Source organism: Erithacus rubecula (assembly GCF_903797595.1).
Source record: "Erithacus rubecula genome assembly, chromosome: 9".
Lineage (NCBI taxonomy): Eukaryota > Metazoa > Chordata > Aves > Passeriformes > Muscicapidae > Erithacus > Erithacus rubecula.
Window position 1 is genome coordinate 19,460,682 of NC_136660.1, and position 25,811 is coordinate 19,486,492.

At 35.5% G+C, this 25,811-nt stretch overlaps 2 protein-coding genes across 4 annotated transcripts in view; one reads left to right on the plus strand and one right to left on the minus strand.

Annotated features, from left to right (window-relative positions):
• On the plus strand, positions 1-21,984 carry LOC306805363 (protein FRA10AC1 homolog). Of its 3 annotated transcripts, none has more exons than XM_079313077.1 (15): positions 1-177; positions 4,364-4,440; positions 6,426-6,518; positions 6,602-6,647; positions 7,483-7,559; positions 8,260-8,343; positions 8,844-8,928; positions 11,995-12,040; positions 14,675-14,788; positions 15,750-15,792; positions 16,240-16,364; positions 16,982-17,020; positions 18,298-18,382; positions 18,782-18,870; positions 20,760-21,984. In XM_079313077.1, exons 1-14 carry the CDS (start codon positions 145-147, stop codon positions 18,822-18,824), a joined length of 990 nt encoding a protein of 329 aa, XP_079169203.1. In that variant the 5' UTR covers positions 1-144; the 3' UTR covers positions 18,825-18,870; positions 20,760-21,984. The 3 variants fall into 3 exon arrangements, with proteins under 3 accessions (XP_079169203.1, XP_079169204.1, XP_079169205.1); XM_079313078.1 differs by lacking the exon at positions 20,760-21,984 and adding an exon at positions 3,498-3,667 and having other exon boundaries at positions 42-177; positions 18,782-19,655; XM_079313079.1 differs by lacking the exons at positions 8,260-8,343; positions 20,760-21,984 and having other exon boundaries at positions 51-177; positions 18,782-19,655.
• Positions 21,874-25,811, minus strand: part of PDE6C (phosphodiesterase 6C) — a gene marked incomplete at its 3' end in the record, with an annotated part of 26,198 nt that continues 22,260 nt past the window's right edge. The window contains 4 exon segments of the mRNA XM_079313080.1: positions 21,874-21,938; positions 24,695-24,706; positions 24,709-24,850; positions 25,716-25,799. Coding sequence (XP_079169206.1) covers positions 21,874-21,938; positions 24,695-24,706; positions 24,709-24,850; positions 25,716-25,799 — 303 coding nt within the window.

Sequence of the window (25,811 nt, forward strand, 5' to 3'; positions counted from 1 at the left end):
CGGAGGGAGGGACGGAGGGAGGAAGGGAGCCCTCGGTGCGGCCCTGCTCCGCCTCTGCCCCGCTTTCCGGGAGCGGCCCGCACAGCAGCGCCGGGGCCGGGAGCAGGGCCGGGTGGCGGAGGCGGCCCTCGCCGCGCCGCGGCCATGGAGCCCAACCAGCTGCGCCTTTCCGCGGCCGTGAGTGGGGCCGGCAGGGAGGGATGGAGCGGCCCGGCTGAGGCGGGCGGGGACAGGCCCGGCGGAGGCCGCGGCCTCCATGGCGGCGGGGCCGGGGCGGGCGCAGGGGGGAAGGGCCGAGCCGCCCTCCCCGGGCCCCCGGGGCCGTGCCGTGCCCACTCCGGGCCGGGACAGCGCTGGGCCACTTGCGAGAAAGCAAGCGAGAAAGAACGGCTTCGAGAGCTGCGTCTGACCCGCACTGGCTCCTAAAAACTCGCATCCTCGATGTCGTGGTCTGCAGTTACCTGCCTTTTACTCCTGGATTTTCTTTCATAAGTGTAATAAAGGGACGGTATCTTGCGAGTGCTTTTTCTCTTTGTTAGGGCTGTTCACTGTACAGTATATGCAGGCACTCCTTGTAATAGGTTTTACAAGAAGGAATAAGTTTGAAGTGAGTTGTACTTGTTCTCAGGGTTTTTTCCCCAAGTGGGGGTGGCAAAGCTGCATAGGCAACATCAAGGTGGGAAGAGCATGTTGCAGTGAAGCATTCTGACCTTCCACACAGCATCCTTTATCCAAGGATGGCTCCTAATCGTCTTATAGATCCTGTGCTTCCTTCAGACCCTCCCCAAATAGTGTGTACTGAAAGGAGCACTCGGGCCTGTTGTGGGCCCCATCTGGGCTGTGAGCAGCCACAGACCGGGCAGGGGAAGGGAAGGTTGGGAGCGATGCTTATGCCGTGCTCTTGCACTGGCAAGATTGGGCCCCAGTCAGGAGCCATGGGTGGGGAATATTTTATAGGATTATTTTGCTATTTTTTCTTCTTTTTCACTCTAATTTTGTGGTCAGGAGTCAACACCAAATGTGATGTGACCATTTCACCAGTGTGTGTTCACTCCATTGGAGAGGCTTAAAGGAGGTGCCTTCTATGGATGCAAATACCTGCTGTAAATGCAGTGCTGGGCAGTTTGTAGTGTTCTGTATTGACATCAAGAGTTGGTATCTCAGTCTGACATCAGTTGTGTATACAGCATTCATGCATTTACTGTGTTTTGTGTGGGTTTTAGAAGCTGAGAGTTTAGTGGACTCTGTTCTGTCCCCAGTGGTTTCATTATTAAATAATCCAAGATGTTTGGATTACTTAAATGTGAGCTAAAATGTACCCCAAAGCATATTTGTGCTTGTTTTAATTTTGTGGTTTCAGTTTGTTTTGTTGTTTGGGAATAAAAAATTCAAAGTTGGTGCAACAGCAAGATACATTGTACCGTTTAAGTTACATAGCTTTCAGGTTCGTGTTTTGATAAAACATTTGGTATTTGTATTAGTAATTTACTAGAAGCATTCTGAGTCTGACAACTTCCATCAAAGCAAAGTTTATATTTAAGGGTTTATTAAAAAGTAAAGGTAGTTATTTTAAATTTTGTTGATGATTAGGCATGCCCATGTCTATATCTGCTGGGCTAGGCACAAAGCTTTGATATCTGCTCCTCTGTATCTACAGTAAAATATTAAACATATTTACCTTATCTGGGCTTGTTGTGTGGCTTTTTTTTTCCCCCCTTTTTTTCTGAGGTGCAGAAGGGGAGAAATCTGTCACGATCTGTCATGAAATTTTATAGTATTAAGTAGGTGTCTGTTTACATTGTCCTTCCAAAATATCAAGATTAATTTATGGATGAGGTTCTTTGATGGAGTTCATGAAATGAGCTAGGTAAGTTTTGCCATAAGTCAGGGCATCTTGCAATCACCCTACGGAGCACCAATGCAGTACCTGCCATCCTGCTGCTGCCTGCAACAGAGGAGTGGTCCAGAAGTGTCAGGACATCAGTCATGGGTTGTGCTCTTTCTCACTCTGAATTTATCTGTGAGGTATTGTAGTGATTCAGAGCAATGTCTGAATCTGTGAAGAGCTTTCCAGTTGGAAGAGCAGCCTATCCTTAGCCCACCTGCCCTTACATTCACAGTCAGCTTTACAAAAGGCAGTCATCAACTTCTGAGAGCCCTACAGTATGACTCTGCTGGAGCAGCTTTTCTTACATTTTTTTTCTTTTATTTGAATCATTCCTGGAATCACTTGAGAGCTGATTAGTGAGGATGTGTATTTCTTTCTGGGGGTACATCATCCAAGGGCAACTGCTTTGTGAAAATCTTTCATTTGAGCTTTCCTGTTCTTGTCTGTTTCAGTACTTCATCTGTCTAGGGTTTTCATGCTTATGGTGTTGGCTGGGACTTGCCTTTTGAGTGTGAAGGAAGCTCTCGATGTTCATTTGGAAGGCATTACTAATGCCATTTAATACATTCCCAGATTAGCATGATATTTTTTTTATTTAGAGACCTAGTATGAATATATTTGCTGCATACTCATAGAGTGTTTAGACTTTTCTAAAGACCATATAAGCTTCATTAACAAAAGTAGTGATATGCTGACTCCTAGAACCAGCTATGAGCCTACATTGTTGCTGCTTTTTTGCCAGTGCATGAGGATAGTTTACAGCAGACATCTGCTGCACATGTTTATTTGCTTTGGGGTTTTGTTTGTTTTGTTTGAGAGGGTTGTTTGCTTTTTGGTTTGTTTCTGTTTTGTTTGGTAACGGACCATTTTTATGTCTTGTGGGAAATAGAAATCCAGAAAAAGTTCTGATTTGCTTTTGTTGAAATTTATATGTGTAGGAGAGTTACATGTTCTTCAGAAGCATCTAGAAGAGTGGGAGGAACATTACAGTATTTGATTATTATTATTGTTAATAATAATAATAATATAATAATAATAATAGTAGTAGTAAAGGATTTAAAAAATCTTTACAGACTGTCCTTCACTATCAGTTTGAGAAGATAGTGTTTTGCATACTGTGCACGATATAAACCAGTCAGTAGAGGAAACAGCCAACTCTTCAGCATGGCATTTCTGTGAGGCATTTGCATCAAGAGAAGGCACCTCATTAAAATAATCCTGAGGAGTTGAGTCTTTTTTTTTGGATTTTGTTTTTCTCAGCTTTTTGGCTGAGGAGGAATATAATTCCTCAGGAATATAAGGTAATGTAAGAACCAGCTGAGTCAAATGTGCTTGTTTTCTAGCCCATTGTCTTTCCTTACCAACAGTCTCACTTACCAAGATGCTTTGGTAGAGTGTATGGAACCTTTTCCACATGCAGCCATATTAATGACCATCCCTCTTGTTTTTACCTCAGTTGTGTAAAGGCTTGTTTGGAGTCTGTGCTGGTTTATGTGGTGGCCAGCTCTGGCTGCTCTCTGCCTGTGCTGCTCCTTCAGCTGGCTGGTATGGCTTGTGGGGGCTCAGGAAAGGAAACTTACCTGGGTTAAAATAATCTTTTTTTGCATAGGTTCCTTTGTAACTTGGGTGAGTTGTTTGATCTGGCTCATGTGTAATTTCACAACTGTAACTGAGCACCTGGAAGGAAAGTACCAGAGTGAGGGAGAGGAGATGGGATCTACTTAAGCCTTTGTGTCTCCTGAAGGAATTGAATATGGAACTGTGCCTTGCAAAATGGAGGTGCTAGATCTAGGCATCAGTCAGTGCTTGGTCATTTGAAGGCATTGCAGTATGGATATTTCGGTTTCCTTATATGCATTCATTTGATATTGTAGTTCCAAAGTGGGTGGAAGAGGTTTCATTTTCTGGTGGGAATGTTGTGCTGACGAGGTGATACGTTTTTGCAGGCGTATTGTTGTTTTGTATTTTAGTTATTGTTTCGATTGGATTTCCAGCTATTAGTGTAAGATCTAATGATCTAAAATGCTGCATCACAGCCCAAGAAACTTTTATTCCCATTTTCTTTCATTTGTAATGTGGGCATATCACTACCTGTCCTCCAGCCCCCTGAAAGACTAGCTCCTGGGGAAGATAGTCACCTTAGTTTTGCATAAGGAACATTGTTTAGAAAATAAAAACCCAAGGTATTTATCATACTTTTAGTTTGCTGCATCTATGTGAAAATTAAATATGAGGACATCTGCATATAAATTATTTATAAAGTGATGTATTTTACAAAGTGATTTTTCTTTGCCTTTTATTATCTGGAATATACTCTGCGTTGTCTGTGAAAAAGCTTAGATGTGAGAATTTGTACTTGCTCACTTGCTCTCTGTCTTTCTGCCTTTTATTTATGCATGATGGACAGTACAGATTTGTAATTATGCCATATCCATATTACATTAGCAAATATAAAGACTGGTCTATTATTTTCAGGCACGTGGCCATGGAGGCTATGATTCTGATTTTAGTGATGAGGAGAGTGGAGAGAAGTCTCTGCAAAAGACTAAAAGGTAATGAATTAACACTTTGCATTATGTATTTTGTACAAATGGCCTCTTAGTGTGCATAGAAGATGATACTGTTGCATGTAAAGTCTGGTGTTGAAATGATTTTTGAAAAAATCAATCTCTTTGATTTCTGCATCTCCTCATCTCAAGCTTGCCAAAGCTTGTCATCTCCTAGGGGCAGCTGATTAAGATCTGTTCTGCCATCTCCATCTGGTCTATATTTGCCCCTCAGTTCTTGGAGCAGAGTGTTTTGTTTTTCCAAGCATTAGTATCCACTGCTGGGTTTTGGCACTGCTGTTCACATCATTACAATCCATCAGGACAAATGGAACTGCTAGGAGTGCAAGGCAAAAAAGGGCAAGTGGTAGCAGGCTTTGTAGATATAAAAAACATAGATATATAAAATGAGGAACTGATGCTACTTCTTTATTATTAAATTTGTGAAGAGACCTGGGAATTCATAAACTGTGAAATGTACTTGCACAAACTGTGAAATGTACTTGCACATCTCTTATTTGAGATGACCTTGGCCAATAATTTCAGTGGTTTGCAGTTAGTGACCTGGAATTTTGTAGTCCGATCTGACTGTATTGTAAAGATTTTTATTTATTTATTTATGTATTTATTTTGCTTTTGTACTGTAGTTTCTTGATACTTTCAGCACCATACTGAACATTTGGCCTACATTTTGGATATACTTTTCTTACTTTTTCCTGTCTCTCCCTTGCTCTTTTATTGGACTTTATTTAAGAAAACTTTCTGGAAACTTTCCAGGGACTCTTGCATATTTTTGCTTTATAGAAGTGTTAAAAGAATGGATTTTGTAGTGTCTGATTGAATTCTGGGAAAAAAAAAAAAATCATGTTTTAAACTTTGGAATAATAGGAAGCATTGTACAATTTAATTTATTTTATAAATATAGCTGTTCTCCATTAAAATAGTGGTTTTGTTCAGATTTCATTTTCTTTCAATGCCATTGCACATTCTACCATTCCACTTTCTAGGTGGAATATTAACTAAGCATCAGGAGCCTTTCAAAAAGACCATCATTATCCTTGTTCTGGCACACCACTGCTGATTCCCAGTAGGACTGTTATGTGGGTTCCTTCTCTTGCTCTATCACAGTATTTATTTTCACTTTAAAGAAAATAGTAGTTTTAAATTCTCTCCAAATTGCTGTTTTATAGACCTTTCTTACGGGAATTTTGTGCTTACAGGTCCTTTTGAGTAAATGATACCTGAAGTTTCTAGAGTCCTATATTCCATTGCTAGAAACAAATTCCCTGGCTTGCTTTCTTCAGGTTTCTGATTTCCATGTTTTCTGCCCACTGATAATTATGGAAAAAGATATTTTTCTCACTTCAGTTTATGAATGAAATTAACTAAATATACCTTTTACTAGCTAAAATGTCTATCTTTAACTTTTTATTACTTTGTTCAACTCTAAAAGTAATTTTAGCTGCCTGCTGACAAGTACGGTTCATTACATTGTAATTGACTTTTAAATTTGTGATTCTTGTGGTTGCTCTACAAGAGGCAGAGCTGTTTAATGAGGTGTTGAGACATTGGCATGAAAGGGTAGAATAGGGTTACTGCCAGTCACTCTGTTTCAGTGAATGCACTGTCCTTCCTGTTCCTGCTTTGCTGTGTAGCTGAGATTTGCAAAGGTCTTTAAATGTCAGAGTGAAACTGAGGAATCTTCCAGGTTTTATCATATAATGGATAATATTAACGAAAACAAATATTACAAATTGTTGGTTTAAGCAATTGTCTTTAAATGCCAGCTGGAAGCAAATGCCTTTCTGATTTTGCTCTGCAAATGAGGTAAAGTCCAAGGTGATGTTGGGTCTGAAGTTTCATTTAATTCTTGTAGAAAATAGCAATATAAGAGTTTTTGTTACTCAAGTTAGTGCAAGGTTTAGCATATGAAAATTTTATTGCATATGAAAAGTTCTTGACTAACTTGTCTTCCTTTTTCCCATGTTTAGAATACAGGATGATGCCCTTCTAGTAAAGCCATTCCAAAAAGCAAAACAAGGCAGTGTGGTTCACAGACAATTTGCAGCTGAAGAATGTGATAGGTATATTTTATATATTGCTTTTGTGAGACATTTTCCTCTTAATGGAAAGATAGTTCTCACTGGAACATGTTTGTTATTAACAGGGAAGAAGCAAGAAAAAGAAGATTTCACTTGATATCGATGAATGCTGTATCCTTCTGTTTAATTTTTCAAATTTGAGGATGGGACACAGGTTATCCATTATGGTAGAATGCTGGAATTTCTCAGTTATCACATTAAGTGACAGTGCAGCACCAGATACTGAGTCATTCTTCAGAGGAGCATCTTTTTGCTGTTGAGATAAAAGTTAATTGAAAATCTTTTTATGAAACCATACATAAAGTTTTTATTCATGAAGACACTTATTTTCTGAATAAGTAATTACATACTTTGCTCAAATTATGGTACAAAATGTGTTTCAAATTATGTTTCTGTTTTGGCTTCACACTGAGGCCAAAGTGTTCTAAGAAGCATTACACATTTTTCCATGATTTTCATTTCCAAACTAAAACATGTGACTTTTATTTGTATGTTGGTGGCAAAAATGTAACAAATTACTCCATTTTAGTAGCCAGACTGTTTTTATAATAGAAAAGTACAAATCTGTTTTAAACCAAAATTGAAGTACAAAGAAGCTGTTGTCTAAATCACAGCTGAAAAAATGAACCAAGTTTCTGTGTATATGCATACAGAGCATCTTTGATAAAGGAAGGCATTTTTATAAATGATGAATGAGGTTTTAAAGATGAAATTGCCTTGAATTCCTGTATTTGGAAATTAGCTTCTATGAGAGGTTATTAAGTAAAAGTTCCTAATTAATTCCATTCTTTTTTATTTTTGTTTGTTTGGAAATCACTGAACTGTTTGTGAGAAAACAGGTCTTTCTCTTAAATATATAAAAATATTTTGGTTGGGATTGTTTTTTGGTTTTAAACTGTGGTAAATGAGAATATGTTCTGAAACAATCCTTAATTGCTTTATTCAGTATGAAAGACATAAAAAGTTTGTGCATGACTACATTTTGTACTATGGTGGCAAAATAGAGGATTTCCGAAGATCTGGGTGAGAACTGTTAACACTCTTTCTCCTCCTGGCCTCAAACCTCCCCTGTTATGTAAAGCTGTTAAATATATATTATAGTTTTGGGGGCAGAGATGGATGTAGTTGTGTATCAAATCACTTAATTAATTTGGTCACAAATGGTAACTACAATAGTCAGAAATACCCAAACACAAAACTTCCTTGTTTCATTTTGTTTTCATATTTTTAGGTAAGAGCTTGCCATGAGCTGAATTATTCTTGTTTTGTTATGTAAAAGAAAGGATGACAGGTGATCATTAATGGAGGGTACATTGAGAAATATCTGTCAGTATCTTCAAAATAACAGTCTGAAATACTTCTGAATGTGCAGAATTGCTATCCATTGTCCAGAATAATAACTTATTTAGAGCCATCTATAACTGCCTTTTAACATCACTGCTTTCAATAAAAAGTGTTTTCAGACAGGATCAAGTCATCCACAATTTCGGGGGCCATTTTCTGCTATGGGTTTTTTTGAGAGCAGGTATATTTGTATTTTTATTTGTATATTTATTTGAGGCCAGGGAATACATTTTTGATAGTTCTATTTCATAAAAATATATTCCTTTGTGCTGTGAGGTTGAGATGAGAACTGTAAAATATTGATGGTTACCAAATTTTTATTTGATGGATTTTCATTTTAATGTTACATTATACTAAAAACAGGTGTGTCCTTTTATAGAGCAAATGACAAGACGGATCTTGATGTTATTAGAGAAAACCATAGATTCCTGTGGAATGAAGAAGATGAAGAAGACATGACTTGGTACCTGAAACTATTACAGGATATGTTATTTTTAGACCACTTGTACTAAATTTGTTGTTTCCCCTCGTAATTAGGAATTACTGTGCATACTTGGTGATCATTCTTTGTACATTTGAAAATAAAATACCATTAGGAGATCTTTCATATTGCAATATTGCTCAAATGCCATGAATTGATGACAGAAAAAACTAATAAATAATAGTTTATAGAACTAATAAATAATAATAATGGATTCTCTGAGATCCAAATGACTGTTCAAAAAATCTGAAGAAAGCAGAGTTTTAAAAAATGCATGTGCTGTGGATTTATTTTATATTTATTTTTCCAGTTTTATGGAAATTCCTCCTTATTTTAATGACTGTGTATCTGTTGCATTTCTAAGTCTACAACTTACGTTCTTTCAATGAAACAACATGCTTTTGTCTTCCTAATGTCATTACAATGTAAAGTAAATTATGTTGTCTTCTATATTTAATAAAAAATAATACTTTTTGTTTTAGGGAGAAGAGGCTTGCAAAGAAGTATTATGACAAGTTGTACAAAGAATATTGCATAGCAGATCTCAGCAGATACAAAGAGAATAAGGTATCTTTCCTTAGTGTAAATCATCTTGGATTTTGCAGTATAGTCTTTCTTAAAATTGCCTTATGGTTGTGGATACATTATAAAACCAGAATGTTAGTACCCCTTCCATAGAAAGGAAGTTGTGAGAATTTGTCAAGTTACTTAGTAAGCAGCAGTTTGAATCCAAGCATTGTCACTGCCTCAAAAATGTGCTTCTGTGGGAATAGGAACATTTCTGTCAGATGATGTTTTATGAAGAGGTACATTGTGTGTAGAAGGCAGAAAATGCAAAGGGGTTAAAGAAAGAGGGCTGGAAAGGTTGCTTGGAGAGGAGCGGTAGATGAAGCCTAAAAACCCATGGAATGTTACTGTTAAAAAAAAAAATTCTAAAAAGAGTTTTGTACTTGAATGCTGGCAAAAACAATTTTGGAAAAGTCCATTCTAAAGCAGCATCTTTTGCTGGTTGTTCTTTTCTGTTTGTGGAAACAGGATTTGTATGTGCCTTGTAAATAAATAGAATTTCTTAAGAGAAACAGCCCAATTTCAGCCCCAGGTTTTCTTCTTAACTGGAACAGTCTTTGTTTTTTTCCAAGTTTTTGGCTGACTAACTTCTTAGTCAAAGAGTACACATGAATTTTCTATTGTGATTTTCCAAAGACCAAGGCTGAACTCAGATGTGTCTTGGTGTTTCTAGCACACAGTAACCCAGCCTATATAATTCTTCTTGACTATTTACGGTATAGAAAATTACATTTACTGGTACATATTTGCAAGGACTGGGCTTAGCTGTATTAGGAAGAAAAGATGACAGTCATCTAAAGACAATTGGGACAGTAAAATGCAAACATTTAATTATAATCAACAAAAACTAAAATGCTGAAGATGCCCTCCCTCCTTTTTTTAAGTAAATTTGATTTTCCTGTAGCTATTTCATATCCCTCAATGCCCCCTCCATCCCACCATGCCCCCAGCTGATTTCCTTTGAGCCTGCTTACAGATTTTGTTTCTCTCACTGCTGTGCCAAGTTTCCATATGTTTGCTGTCTTTTGTGGGAAACTGTTCTGCCCCAGATTTGTGTGTGTGTTTTGTTGTGCTGTGTGAACAGTATTTCCCTGTCAGAATACAGTGTGTCTGTCCTAACTATGAGGTCACTTTCTGTTCCATTTATGCTCCTAAGCTATTACCTGTATTTTTGGAATTGCTGTGGCAGCATAACTGCTGTGTCATGCAATTTTTAAAATATATATGCTTTGTTTTCTCAAATACGTTTTGATCATATGAAAGTCCTTTCTTAGAAATCCTTCAAAATAGAAAAAAATATGAGATTTTTCTCAGTGACTGATTTATCCATGCTCATGTTTGGTACAGAAGGATATTCAAAGCAGGCTTTTTTTTGAAAGTCTTAAATAAGCTACTCATCCCATTTGCACCAATGGAATACAGTCTGTTCTTTCAGATTTATCCTGCCTTAATTTTTTTTCTGCATTTCCAGAAACTGGTAGCTGGATATCTTTACCCCCTGTGCCTTCTGTTTTGCAGTGCTGGTGCCATGAGAGGTGCAGGGTAGATAAAAGTTTCTCAGCTAGTCAGCCTTTTGCATGATAGTTGTTGATGTTTTGCATGTTGATGCTTCATCTTGATATAAGAAAGAAATTATTTTATAGTGAGAACACTCAGTTGCTGGAACAACCTCCCCAGTGGTACAGTGGAGTCCCCATTGCTGGAGGTTTTTCAAATGCAGTTGTCTAGGATGATAGATAATCTCATCTGGACTCCCTTCCCCATGGGAGGTTGAACGTGTTTGCTGAGGTGCCTTCCAACCTGAGCTGTTCTATGCTTCTATATTGTGCTACTTGTGTCAAAACAAAAGTTGGAGGTCAATTTTCTGTGATGTTTTAAATACATATATTGCACAGAATGAGACTTGCACACGTGCTCATTGGTCTTTTCACAGCTGTAATTGTTCTGGTCTTGGCCAAAATCTTCTAGTCAGATAATTTTTCTAGAGATTTTTGCATAGAGATTGTAGCTCACATCTCTTTAGGAACTTTTGTTCTGAAGTTAACCACTTTGTTACAAAGGACTGGGTAATGTTAAGGACCAGTTTAATGGAAGCATCTCCTTTGAGAATCTGAAAAATAAGCAGAACCACCTTCTCAAATACTGAAGCTCAGCAGAAAACAGCAAGAAGGCCCAAGACATACAAACCCCTGAGGCCACAGGCACGTTCCAGTTGCTGGTCCAGACTGTTTTACACACACACACACACACACACACACAGACATACACACACATGGCTGGGACTCCTCTGCTCTTCACTGGTGTTTCCTTTTAATCAGAAATGCCAGTGTGAACCTCTGCTGTGAGGGTATGTAGAGACAGCAGAAGAGTGTTCTGACAGCTCTTGCTTGTGCTGGGTCTGTTACTCCTGACATTTTCCCTAGATAAGAATTTTCTAGGTCAAGGTTGTCTTTGAACCTTCAGTGCATCTTGTCTGCAAACTTTGAGGCTGATAAATGACCGTCTGTATTGTCAGATAGTTCAGTTCTATTGTCAGCTTTGCAGTGCAGCACAGGAGGGTGTTCTGCATTTAGGTTTTACTTTGATATGCACTGGACTGGAAATGTTCCCTTTGTTGTCTTATTTTCCTAGAGAATTTCTTACATGCTGTCTCTGTACTTTGTTTTGTAACTTAACAGATTGGAAGTGTCTCCTGTTTGCTAAGAAATGAAATGTGTTTGACACCTGGTCATTAAATAAAATACATTTAATTATTTTGTTTTTATTTCTAGATTTCTAGGTCAGCTTGTCTTCTACTTGGAAATGTTAATATGTTTACTTTTGTAATTTTTTTTCAGCATGGAGGACTTTCTGTAAAAATAAAAATAAGAATATTTAATGTATTTTTTTAAAAAATACTGTTCTGATTAGCAGAGGCAGAGACATATTTTTAATTAAAAGAGAAAAAAAAAATGTCATGACCAGAACTAAGTGAATGAGCCACATGCAGGACATCAATCAAGTGAAATTACTGTTTACAGTGCTTAATATGTTGACTGTTCACAGTTTTGGTTCTTACCTTAACAGTTTGGATTTAGATGGCGACATGAGAAAGAAGTAATTTCAGGAAAAGGTAATGTTGTCTTTCATTTTATGTTACATTTCTTCTTGATGCTCTTCTTGCTGCTTTTTGACGTAATTTTTTTAGCTAATATTTGATGATACTGGTAAGTTTATCAGATAATAGTGTACAATAAATTTACTTGTCTTCCAGCTTTGCTGTTTTATGCCACGTAGGTTTAGCTTGCACACTGATTTGCACATGTTACAATTAAAAGAGCATACAGTTTATTTTCACAAAGTCAGTTTTGTAATGAGATTGATAATGTAGAATTTTGTGGATGGACTTTTAGCTGCTTTTTCTCCAGTAGTTCTGCTGCCTCTGATACCTGTAATTGAAGTCGCTCAGTAGTTTTTCTCAGGAAATAATTTATTGATTAACAATTTCTCCAGGGCTAATCTGCAAAATGTTAACTTTTTAATGGAAGTTTCTTGTGTGATAGCTGTTTTAGCCCAAATTGGTTTTGAAATCTTTAGTGGGGATGATTATCATGTCTCCCAATCCTGTCTCTAAATCAGTACCTTAATTCTGGGTGTGAAGTCTTACCAGTGTGTTACTAGGACTTTGCACAGTGGTCCTCATTTGATAGCTGAGGTGCTTGGGCTTTTTCAACTTGAGAACAAGAAGGAAAATGAAGTCAATGAGATATTGCTGTTCCTGGGGTGGATTCTCATACATGTGGTTTTTAGAAGTCATGGATGCACATGCCAGAAAACTGCATGGAGTTGTGCTGCTGATCAGTTTCACTCAGCTACAGTTTTTTAAACAGCTGTATTATGTAAACACCTGTATTGTAGTATATTTCAAAAAGTTAGAAATGCATTTATGATTTTTTTGAAAAGCGAGTATTTCAGAGTAGAAAGCATGAATACGAATGGTGGGGATTTTAAAACTGTAAATATTAAAGCCTCTAAAGGTAATTGTCGTTATATTTTGCATTCAGCGCCACACATTATATTAATGGATAGGTACATTGGATAAAATTACATGCTTTATCGAAAACTTTAACAAGGTAATTAAAATTAAATGAGGAGGAAATTATTTTTATGTCTTCGTGGGAGGGGAAATTATAGCTTTGTATGTTTAATATATGGTACTCCATATTTTAAAATGTGGGAGAAAGTTTCAAGTTTTTAATGGAATCCTAATGAGAAGCGAGCAATTGGAATAGGAGTGGATAAATCCTCCCTTTCACCACCGGGAGGCGCCAGAAGCCATCCCTCCGGCGGGGATCGGCCGCTCGCTCCGAGTGCCGTGCCAAACAATCCTTTTTAAAAAGCCGTGGGTCTTTTGTGCTCTTTTAAAATACAAATGACCCATAAAAACGGCTTTAATTAATTGTAATAACACATCGATACCTGCCTGTGTGATAATTAGCATGAGCTGTGCTTGTTGTGCGCGCTGAGCAGGCTGTGTCAGTGCAGTGGTGGTGAGAGCCCCGCCGGGCGCTGTGCTGAGCATTGGGGGTGGTGACGAGGGAATGCAGGAATGGAGTGCTCACCTTTATTGCTCTGCGTTTGGTGGCTGTCTCTGCATGGCCACAAAGAAGAAGGGCTAGGATAAATGAAAGAAGAGGTGGCACTTCTATTACTAATTGCAAATGCCAGATTATTTCTTTGAGTTCTTTCCACTCTGCTGTGTTTTGAAAGGATGTCATATTGGAGATTGCTGGAGTACTGATACCTTACATAGGGTTAAACATACTTAATGAATATTAATTTGGAACCTACTTTTTTATGAGAGTTCTGGGGTTTTTTTTACTTTGTTTGTATTGCAAGTGGTGTTTCATTACAGAGCTGAAGTATGTGAGGACACTGCCAATCCATTAGTTAGCCGCTTAAGCAGAATTTTCTGAGGTTAATCGTTCACCAACAGTCCTGCTTGTGAGCCTATTAATACACATCCTTTCTGCTGCTCTGCATACAAACCAGTCTTCTCAAAGGGAATGCATGTATGTTTATTACTCCAATATTGGGACTTCAGTGGTGTAAACAAAATTAATTATATGCAGATCTGTTTTCAAATCAGTCTTGCTTTCACATAATGAACCAAAGGAAGCTTTTAAAGCTGATGTACCATTTCTCTCAAAGTTGAATTTCTTTTTCTTAAAATAAAGGTATTTATGGATAGTCACTAGAATACAAATTGTGTATCTAGGTACACTAGTTAGGTAAAAAGCATGTGGGCTTCTTCATATTGTACTTCATCAAAGTATCACATATTTGAGATACTTTGAATAGTTTGATGTCATTAAAGATGCGTGCCTGAATCACAGCTTCTGATCCATCATCTTCTGCTAAGTAAGTAATCATTTAGCGTATAGGATGTATCCTAGTGCCATTCAGTTTTTCAGAGTTCATATTAGGCTTATTATTTCACAATGTACACCTTCATCCATATGTTTCAAAACACAGCTATGTGTTTTTCTTTGCAAATAGGCAGTATTGTACAAGTGTGGTTGATTGCTTCCTGTTGATTGTTGTTTCCTGTTACCATTTCCTTAAACTAGATGTTATTTTTAGATTTGTGGGTTTTTTTTATTTAAAAGAAATGGAAAATGAAAAGCAAAAACTGAGCAGAACTGGAAATAACCCCCTTTTAATGTTAGTCATCGAACCATGATTTGCTGGTTTTGACTCTTTACAGGTCAGTTTTCCTGTGGAAATAAACACTGTGATGAGAATGAAGGCCTGAAGAGCTGGGAGGTGAATTTTGCTTATGTTGAACATGGCGAAAAGAGGAATGCACTTGTGAAATTGAGTAAGTCATCCCTCTAGGATATGTACACTTAAAAGAAGACAAGTATCTTGCACTTTGAATGGTATTGAGATTTAATGAGTTCATGACAAATGTGGAGTAGGGGATCATTTTGTTGAATTAATCACAGGTGGTGGTATGGTGCTCTTGATTTAGAGAGAACAGCTGTTGGCATATATGGCAAAGTTGCTACAGTTTAAGAACTTTAGTCTGTGTAGTTAGCATGTCATAAAATTAGAGTAATTGGCTATAAGCTGTTTCTTGTAGAAGCATTTCTAGTTTTAATGGGCAATACTGCATTGTAAGGAGAATTTCAGCATTATCATTGCTCATTACTTGTCTTAAAAGTCCTTAGGACTAGACAACTTCTAGCACATCTTCAGCTCTACTGATTTTATTTCAAATATTTGTGTTTTCTTACAAAAGTTCTATCTTTAAACAATTCTTCATTCTTACATCTTGACTGAGATTTTCTAATTCAATATTGTGTTTATGATGATATGTTAATCAGGTAATGAAACTCAGTACAGGTTATACAGTTACTTTGTGTAAAATGAGTGAGTAGTGGGGTTTTTTTTCCCTTTTGTGCACAAGACAATCTATGTGGGAGTACTTGGTCTCTGACAAAGCACAGACTTACACATCTTCAGCATATTTGCAGAAGAATTTGATCTGTCCACAAGGATCCATAAATGGGATGTCTGTATATGAGAACTGCTTGCACTTCTTTAATGAAGGACTGCCAGTGCTAAACTTCTGATTGTCCTTCTCATATAGTAAAATCTGAGTTTGTACTGGAGACTTTCATCATGTATTTTTCAGTCCTGATTGCAATTACATTGTAATTAGTATTTTGAAGGAAAAGCTACTGATACTGAAAGATCTAGTTCTAGCTACTTTTGTAGTTTTGTTGATTATGCTTATCAGATTATTGGCTGTAATGTTTTCATTTTCTCTTTTTCAGGACTATGTCCAGAATGTTCCCACAAACTAAACTTCCATCACCGGTATGAAATATTTTAAAAATAATGGGGACTGAATTATTGATAAGTTACAATTATGATGAACAGCACACAGGGACAAAACTTCAGTGAGGTGATAAGGAACTCCATTTGTCCTGAAATAGCATAAATTGTCTGGAGTTCTTATAAAGCCACTGTCTTGTCACTGTTGAGGGTTATAATACTGTGTTAATGAACCACAGAACCCCTCAGACTGGAAAAATTCCATCCCTACCACCACAGAAGTTTCATTTGCTTAATTTCAGCTTAGTGATTATTTTTCTTTTGTTTCTAATAGTACTTTTCTTTTTGACTGAATCAGTTTTTTTCAGTTGAACTACTGATAGGTGTCTGAAAAAAACGACACCTGTTTGATTGAATTAAATACTTCAGATTTACTGTTGCATTAGAAGTACATAAAATAGAGGAAGTGTACATTCATCTTTTTTAAAGGAGGAAAGAAGTCAAAACATACAAGAAAAGAGGTGCTGCTGCACAGAACTCTAAAGAGCCAAAAAAAAAGAAGAAAAAATTATCTCGTTCAGCAAAAAAGAAGTCCAAAAAAAAGACTCATAAAGGTAAATTTAAACTCTGATGCTTTAGTTGTTAAAATACTCAGATTAGTTGAACCTTAGTTTTGCTTCAGCTGCATAGATAGGGATGTATAATTATGTATAAATACATTTAGTTATACATACAGATATGTAACTTTCTTGACTGCAACACAGGTAGTCAAAAAGGTTAGTTTCTTAGGTAAAATTTCCTAGATGTAGAAAAAATAAATTTCTTATATTTAAATTTTTCTTATATTTAACAGAGAGACACAGCCTTTTGAGAAATATGCACTACAAGGAAATTTGTGCAAGGATTGGATGTTGCATACTAGAAAGGGTTGTGAAGTATTTCATTCCATGAGGCTTTGGGGTTGAAAGCCTTTTGGAAATGTTAGATAACCTTTTTACACCAGAGATATTGGGCTGACATAATTAGGCTGAAACTGATGACCTTTGCACTCATGAAAAAAATCCTTTTGTTTCAGTGTTTACTCACTTTCTTTGAATGTAGTGTGTGCATGCCTGCACACATGATTAGTGTAATAAATTGTGATAGAAATGTCTTTGTAAACAATTTAAGATAACAGATAACACCAGAAGAAGCTTACTGGTTTTTTTTCTATTTTGGTGTTTCTTTACAGATCAAGTTTCTTCAGATGATTCAGATAATTCTGACAAAGGTAAAGGTATTTTAATATCCTTTATGTTTTTGCAATAAGTTGTACAATATCATAGTTGTAATTTATCTTAGTTTTATTAGCTGTCTGTTTTAATACTTTATATACATAATACTTTATATATATACTTTATATATATATTAATATATATATATTAATACTTTATATATATACTGTCTTAAACAAACAAAAGGTTTGAATGAATGACTTGCATATCTTGGAGAAAAAGTGTAGGGAATTTTAAGGAGGGAATTGTTTAAACCAGAAAAATGAGAGGTCAGGTTGTTCTAAAAAAGAGTAGAGGGTGCAAAAACAGGTACATTGTTAATAATTTCATGCTGTATAGACTGTACTGTGTAAATATAGTACTTTTCTGATATGATAACTTCTACTATTTCCTTCAGGGAGTTATACTGATATGTATTCTGCTAAAAAAAAAAAAGTTTTAAAATAAATATTAGGTTTTAATTAATGTCTTTTCCAACTACCACCTGTAGTATCTCATAGTTCTACTTGTTGCAGGTGGATGCATTCAGTGTCTCCTTAGTCAAGTGCTTGTATCTCAGTGATTCCAGTCTCCAGTTTCTTTTTTTGTGAAACAGGCCCCATCTCCTGGTCATGCCAATTTTTGTTGCAGACTGTCTAGAATTCATTGATTGCTTTCACTGATTTCTCTGCTCTGCTGTGCATTTTTGAGTATCATCACTCCCTAAGCTTTCCCAGTTAGATACAGGAAGACCTGAAGCAATTTTCTTATGATTTGGACCGTGCCCAAAGTATTTGTTTTGTCAAGAAACTTACTGGAAGATTTGAAAGGTCGGGGGGAGCTTCTGATATGAAATTCCTGTGTGCTAATATGAAATAGTTATGCAGTAATCCATGTTTTCTTACAATTTCACTGATAAGTCACAATTGATAAGAACTGTATTTAAGTAAGGCAATTGATTAATCTAATTTCATAAATTGAAACTGTATTGTAATTCTGGATTTGTAAAAATTTAGTTTTGGGGAAAAAATTGCTGTGTTGCTGTTGTGTCAAGATCATTGTTTTGACATGATTGTTATGTTTGACCAAAACATTAGTTTGTGATACCTAAGAATCTTCTTGATTCTATACTAATTAACATGGCAAAACATTTTCATTTTCACTTTATGCAAAGCAAATTGTTCTGTTTATTCTCATAGTTGCAATTAAAAATTGCTTCTAGCACTATACCATCTAATTTTAAAAAAAAATTATTTTAAAATTTATTTAATGAACATTTTACATTTTTCACCAGATTCAGATAACAGCAGTGCAGAAGATGGTCCTTCAAAAGCTGACTTTTGGAAAGGTCCTCTCCAAGAAGCAGATGAAAAATCACGGTTAGTTTGACATAATGTACTTGCAGCTACTGAAACAGGGTCCATTCAGAATTGCAAAGACAGAGTAGTCCTGAGTGTTTCAATGAGTGTTCACACATAAAAGGTTGTGTCAAATCTCTTTCCACGCAGTGAACCTAAAAATGTGTTTTTAAAGAGGAGACATATGCAACTCTTGAAAAAAATCTTTGTTAAGCCACACCATAACTGCTGCTGCCTTACCCCCTACTGTACCATTAGTATCTTAGCAGTAGGTGCTAAGAGTCAAGTCACAGAGTAAGTCAAAATTATCTATATATTCTACAATTCTAATCAAAAGTTTGCTAAAACTTTTTCATACGAAGATTATCTTTGCTTATCCAAAGCAAAATTTCTGACTTTTATTTTTTGTTGTTGTTACAGGGAAGAGGAGTTTGAGGAGTATTTTCAAGACTTATTTCTCTAAAACTTGCAATTGATGTAGGCTGATTTTCTTCATGAGTTGTCAAGATGTAAGTCTGGAAATCCAGTCATAATTTTCCAGAGACCTCTATCTGCCAGCATACCTTTTCTACAGTCACTATATGGACCATTTGGGTGGACTGTCCTTGTAGAAGGCTTCAAATCTCAAAACTTTCTGTTTCTTGTAGTAGTCTGCATACTCTTGAAACAAGAGACATAATTTTTTTCCCTTCAGTGCAAAACATATGTGGCACCCAAACTTAAACAAACAAGAATATATTTATTAACATTACAACAAGGAAGTTCACTGCTTTTATTTTATCCCAAACTTTGTTTATTGATGGATTTTTGTAAAGGAGCATTTTGTAAGATTCGGTGAGTAGTTTAAAGCCATACACTTTAATATATTTATATTTTTAATTTATTAAACAGGAATTAATAGCCTTAAATCCTTAAATTTATTGGCTGCTGAGGCTTCAACATTTGGGTACTAGTCTCTTGTAAATATCTTCAAATGCTATTGAAGAAGTTCAAATTTTGTCAAATATGTGTTCTACTTGAATTAAGTAAACCATATCTGAAATCTCTCCTACTCCTTTAAAAAGTTTATTGTGACTTTAGTTGTAAAGTGATGTGTCTTACAATTCCACCTATAAAAATTTGGTGGGTTGATGAAATTTTTGGTGTAAAAAATAACGTGTGGCTTTCTACTGGAGATGTACGTGACTTTTATGTTACCTGTGCCTTCTGATCTCCTTTCTGTTGATTGAATGTTAATCCTTATTTCACGTGTAATCCCAAATATACAAATAAAGCACGTATATTGCTTGAGAAACTTACTGGATTCATCTTCTTCTTTGAGTTGCAACACATCTTTACACAGTCATTCAGTCACATTTCCAAAGAAACAGTCTGCACATGAATAGGTACCATGCCTATATTTTTTCTCTCTGGTGAGAATTACTTTGGATACAAAAGTAAAGCTTTTTAAAATTCAGTTTTCATGTTAATCTGAGGAAGTTAATGTATAAAATATATTTTTGATAAATACTTCTCACTGTAGGTATAGAAAATATTTCTAGTAAGTATTTGATGTGGACAATCTAACAGAGCAGAGATGGTTGTAGTGTATTTATGAACATTTGACATGCACCAATATTAATAAGTTGAGAACTCTATTTACAAGTATTACTTAACATAATTACATTTTAAATATTTTGTACTTACATAATAGATGACAGTACAAGGACATATTTAGGGCGTCCTTGAGTAAGAAATAAATGTATCCTTGCATGAAGGCTTCTTTAGGTAAGAAGGTGGATTTAAAGGTTAATTCTCTGTCATCTTGCATCTTGCCAGCTTGGCTGAGAGTCAAATCCAATCTGCAGCAATCTGCTTAAACATGTGCAACTTGCCCAAAGGGGCTTTTGTCAACTATGTTGCTATATTTGTTGCTTCAAGTATTGTATATTAAGTAAGTGGTCTGAATAACTAGCTTCTCTTTGGATCTTTAAAATACAGTTATAAAAAGTTACACTATACATATTAAATACATAATTTAATACAGTTTGATTAAAATTACATTATCTAGCAACCTTGAAATGGTTTTCTTTAGTACATTTAGCATTTAATACAGAAAATAACATGATATCCAGTTTTATGTCATAACTGTTTGCATAAAATATTTGGCCCATTTATAAGTCAGAATGTTGTGTTTGGAGCTTTTTTGTGGATTCCTGTAATTTTGAGTGATAAATGTACACGGTATCTCTGTTCATAGAGCATTCTTAGAAAGGTTTAGAAAGAGCAAATTGTTCATTCTCCCTTCCATGTGGATATGGAACATCCTTCAGAGGAAAAAGAAGTGTAAGTCTGCTTTGTTTAAAGGAGCAGGAAAAGTAGCAGGATTGAGTCTGAATGTTGAATTTCTTTATTACAGGAGTTGCATTTGACATCCATCTCCTTAGATTTGAAACTGGTTCCAGTGAATACTCAGGTCTGTGCCTAACATAGTGGCCCTTTGCCTTCCAACATCTGCAGGAGCTGCCTTCCTGAGTGGAAAGTATGCAGTGCACTTGTTCCAAAGGTTTGGGGAGGAAGATCATGAAGAGCTAATTTGTGTGCAGTCTGTCTACTTGGTTGTAGAAAGACAGGTAATGGGAGTTTTGATGCCCTTCTACTTTGCTCTCCCTCAGAAGATTTAATCACTATCAATTAATTGGTTTTCAAATACTTTAATTTATTGCATTTTGAAAGAGATGCACTGGGAGTACCTGAGCCTTTTTAAAATGCCCTTGAATGCTGATCCTGCTGTAGATATGCTGGTGTATCTCAGTAAACTTTTACTTATGTGTAAAGTATGATGTTTGTGGTCTGCTATCTTTGATTTTTACAATAAAAGCTGGTCAGTTTAGGAACTGTGGGAGAGCCATTTGCATGCAATCAAAAGGCTACAATAGCTATAATTTACCCATTTATCATTGCTAATTTTGGAAAAAATACAGTGTGCCATGGGCCTGCTTTTTACAGATAAGAGCTAGGGAACTGTGTTGAGCATTCCTAAAGTGAAAGAAATTTTTTACTCTAGGACTTTATATAGTATTGAGAATAAAGGAAAATGACAGAATTACAGATTAAGGAAATACACATAGTATAAAAATCTAAATATCCAAGTTACAAATATTGCAATTTTTGGTTTGAATTTTACATCTTAGATTTCATTCAGTAATTTCATATAACATCTGTCAAAATTATATTTTTTCTGGACAGTATGTAGAAGTTACATATTTTAATAAAAGTACTGTATGTAAATTGAGCGACATGAAAAAATACCTAGAGTACACAGTTAACTCATTTTGCACCATTAGTTTTTCCAGTTTTTAATTGTAACAGTTTTTTAATCCATTAAAAATTATTTCCAACAAATGGCAAGTGTTTAAGAAGATTAAGAGATGGCTCTATACTATTCTATGCAAAGCAGAAGTCCACTGGGGCTCATTGAAGTTTTTCTAGATGTCTTTTCTTGTAGCAGGAACGGTGTCTGAGACAAAGAATTACAAAACTACACATGTTTTGGATTTTCCTTCTTCACCACCTCCACCACCTCCAGCACCACCTTCTGTTAAAAAACAAGGAAGGAAAGTAATATGAGTATTATCTGTTAATTTTAGATGTTCTAACTCTTTATAACAGAGTTCTGCTTTTATTTTATGCATATTACGTGTGTTAGGCTGTCTGAAATTTCACTGCTTGTCTGGGATATTGGAATAAGAAACAATGACATGTTATATATACATATGTGTATATAGCGTAGGAGTTGACACCAACATTTCTAAAGGGACCAAACACACACTGAACCACTCTTACTGGAAAGTTTCAGTATTTAAATATATGACTCTGTCCCACACATACAAAACTGAGGTATGCAAGCCATGCAAAAGAAGGAAATTCTTGAATCAATATAATCTGTGAATCTTTTTTTGAAGCAGATTATACAAAAACTTTTAATTTGACCTAATTGCATACACCTTTTTCCAACCCTGCATGAATCCCTTTGTAATTACTAATTAAGAGAGAGAGAAACTTTTCATGTTTTTAATTATAGCTACTGATTCTTTTACTCTCTCTCAAATGATGCCACAGATGTTTTCATGGTCATTAAGATTCTTTAAATGTAATAAATTCCATTTCCAGATTCACTTAAGGTAAGATACCAATATTAGAATTAAAACTTACATTTGAAAGCTGTGGATCACCATGTTACTAGGTCATTTTCGACCCTTCCCACCTGCATTGAAACATGTCACATAATCAGTGTCCTACCCTCTGTAATTTGTGGATATAATCAACACTATGTTACTGAATATGTATTTGATTTTTTTTCAGTTCAATACTGTATTTTGCTTTATTTCAGTTCTGAACTTTCCACTGTAGTGGTTCAGCAAACATGTTTATTTTTTGTCTACTGAATGGCTAAGAATAGCCAGGTCAGTGTGTTCTAAAGAAACCACCATGGTTCAGCATGTATCAAATCTTTGTATGTATGAACTGACTTAACAAACTCATATATTTGCATGGCCTTGATTTGACAGAGTCAAATCTGTTCTTCATAAATTTCCTTGGCTTCATTCCAGTGTATGTTTTTAAAGGATGCAGAATAATTTCCTTTTGTTTTGTGTTGCCAATTATGATAATATGCAAAGGCCGGATCCTTAGTTTCTGCAAATCAGTCTGTCTATGCTTGCCTGTGTAAGACTTCCTATAAGGAAAGTATTTCTTAATTCAATGACTTAAGTGATTCAAAAATACCAGTGATGTAGGATGGTTCTGACTTCCAAGTGAGAGTAGAAATACCTGATTGATTATTTAATTTCTATTTAAGAAGCTTATGCTTAGGGAGCATTGGTTCTGAGTTCAGTAACCTTTTATGATAATATTCTTTGCTGAGAAAGCAAATGTACAAGGAGGTTTGCTGAGAAAGCGAAGTTGTGTAAGGAGGTCCCAGGTTTGCTTTTTTGTTTTGTTTTGCTGGTATTTCTGTAAAGTTCAGATGGTTATGTTCCAGTGTAAGGAAATAGTATTCTTTTCATGCAGACAATCAGCTAGTTCTCAGCAATAAATGAATCTTAAATAAAATTATGATTTCCAAAAAATGAAAGTGTCATTGAAAATAAATTTGGGAGCAAGTAGGAGGGTGGAATTTCTGTGAAAATGTGTGTAAGTAGTATCACAGTGTGAGCAGGCTAAAATATTTGTCTCATTCTATTAAATTCTTTCAAAAATCTGCTTTGATTAAATCATGTAACTTACAGTGCTTCTTAAACCACTTGATAGCAATTTTTATTTTTACATTTATTTTTATTGTAACTTAGTATCAATTTTGTAGGAGCCAATAACTAGCTCACACACTGACAGTAACTTGATGGGTGGCTTTGAATAGCCTCTTTTGTGTGAAATATGAAGAATACTCACCTATTTCCCACAGATATTGATTAACAAATAAATTATTTGGTACTGTTTTATATTTTAAAGATGTGTGAAACTCAGAATAAACTAACTTTTCTTCTTCAAACTAGCTGACCATATATCACTGTTTCAATCACACATTGTTTTTTTTAATCTTTGAACCTTTTCAGTCATCTCAATCGATTGGTAGAGCTGTAGACCTGCTGCTCCACAAGCAATACAATGAATAAAAATTTATAATTTCACTCTTACACTTGAGTGACAGGTTTCAAGTTTCTATAAAATCATATTCTCTTCTAGGTTATGCTATGCAGAACCATGCTTCCAGTTTTAGGACTTGGTCTGTCTTTGGAAGATTAATGTTGAATTTGTTATATGAGAGAGTGTATTTCAGCCAAGAAACTGGTGGTAAGGAACTAGAGCCAAAAGCTTTATCTTAAAATTGGAAGAGAAGTGGAGATTGGCACTGTTCTTTTATGTTCTGAATGCATACTCTCTGCTCTCTGATGTTTTTCATTTTCAACTGAAAACAAAGCACCTGAATACATTTGGGGCTGATGCCACACAGAATTTTGATACATCTCTTGTATTTCAGATAAGCAACTGTTTAATTACATTCAATTTTAAGTCTTTAGAAAGAAGAAATGTTACATTCCCTTCACTTTTCTGGTGATCATATTATATAATTCTGCAGTTCAGAAAACGAGACCAGTGTATTGTATTTGTATAATCTTTAAAGGTTACTTCTCTTTCAAGTAAAGATAAAACTAATTTGGCTAATTCAGAACTTGCATACCATTAGTTTAAAGTTTAATACTGCACAATTGCACTGCATGTGTGAATTTGAAAGAGAGAGAGAATATGTTGACTGCTATAAATACATATGTAAATGAAAACCTAAGAAGTTACTTAACCTTTTTGGGCAGCTTCTTCTTCCTTTTTCTTTTGTTCCTCAATAGCTTTCATCTTCTCTTCATATTCATCAGCTCGTGTTTTCCATTCAACCCTGTTGTTTTGAAGACCATCAAACATAGGTGTAATTTCCTTGTGAAACCTTGAGAATTCCTGTACAAGCAATTGAAATTAGTAAATTAGAAATTTGTAAGCACTGATGAATTTTTAAGTCTGAAATTGTGAAAATATTGCTGAGAAAACATTTCATTTTTCTATTACATCTAATTCCAAGACATATTGTTGGAAATACAACAATGTGTTGGGGTGCTAATGCTCTATTGTGGACATAATCTGTTAGGAAAATACTGGAATTTGTATGACACATATTTTAATATCTTCCTTAATCCTACATATGATAGTCTGCCTCATATAATACGGCTATGATATATGATACTTTATCATATGATTATCAGTATCAGGATACAATTAAAACGTCTGTTATCCTGTAATACATTCCAAGCAGATGAGGATATTTCTGAAGATGTTAAAAAGTCACATTTTTGCATGACATTTTTGGATAATATTAAAAACTAGACAGGGATTAAGAATGTGGACATTTCAGTTCCATATAGAAGAAACAGCATATCTACATGCCCCAAATATTGCATATTCCTATTCCCTTGGTTGTGCTATTAAGGGTCTTCTGTAATCATCCCCATTGCTTGCTTATATTAAATGGGTCTGGGAAGAATCAAGCTGGATTTTGTAATTCAATCTTTCAAATCAATAACAAAACTTCAGCATCCTGAAGTTTCTCTGGGATCTTCCTCTTTTATAAATTTACTTCACATCTCTTGAATTTATTCTATGGGAACAATTCTTTGATGTATCAAAATACTGAAAAATTATGTTGGTTGTGATAGCTGTTCATCCTGTGAGCAAGAGTACTACTGCTGTTCAGAATTTTTTACTACAACATCTTGTCACTAATTGTGGTGTCAGAATTCTGTAACAGGAAACCAAAACCAGTTATTACCTTGTACACAAATGTACACACAAAGTCTATGAAACCAACTTGGAGCTTAGGTAGTTCATCTCCTTTGTTTCTGTCCATCATAGGCTAGAACAGAAG

What these genes read in the sequence shown, in the direction of transcription:
- LOC306805363 (XM_079313077.1), top strand. Translation starts at nt 145, where the DNA reads ATGGAGCCCAACCAGCTGCGCCTTTCCGCGGCC. An exon ending in TCTCTGCAAAAGACTAAAAG is followed by an intron (nt 4,441 to 6,425) that starts GTAATGAATTAA and finishes TCCCATGTTTAG; the next exon opens with AATACAGGATGATGCCCTTC. An exon ending in ACTTGATATCGATGAATGCT is followed by an intron (nt 6,648 to 7,482) that starts GTATCCTTCTGT and finishes TGCTTTATTCAG; the next exon opens with TATGAAAGACATAAAAAGTT.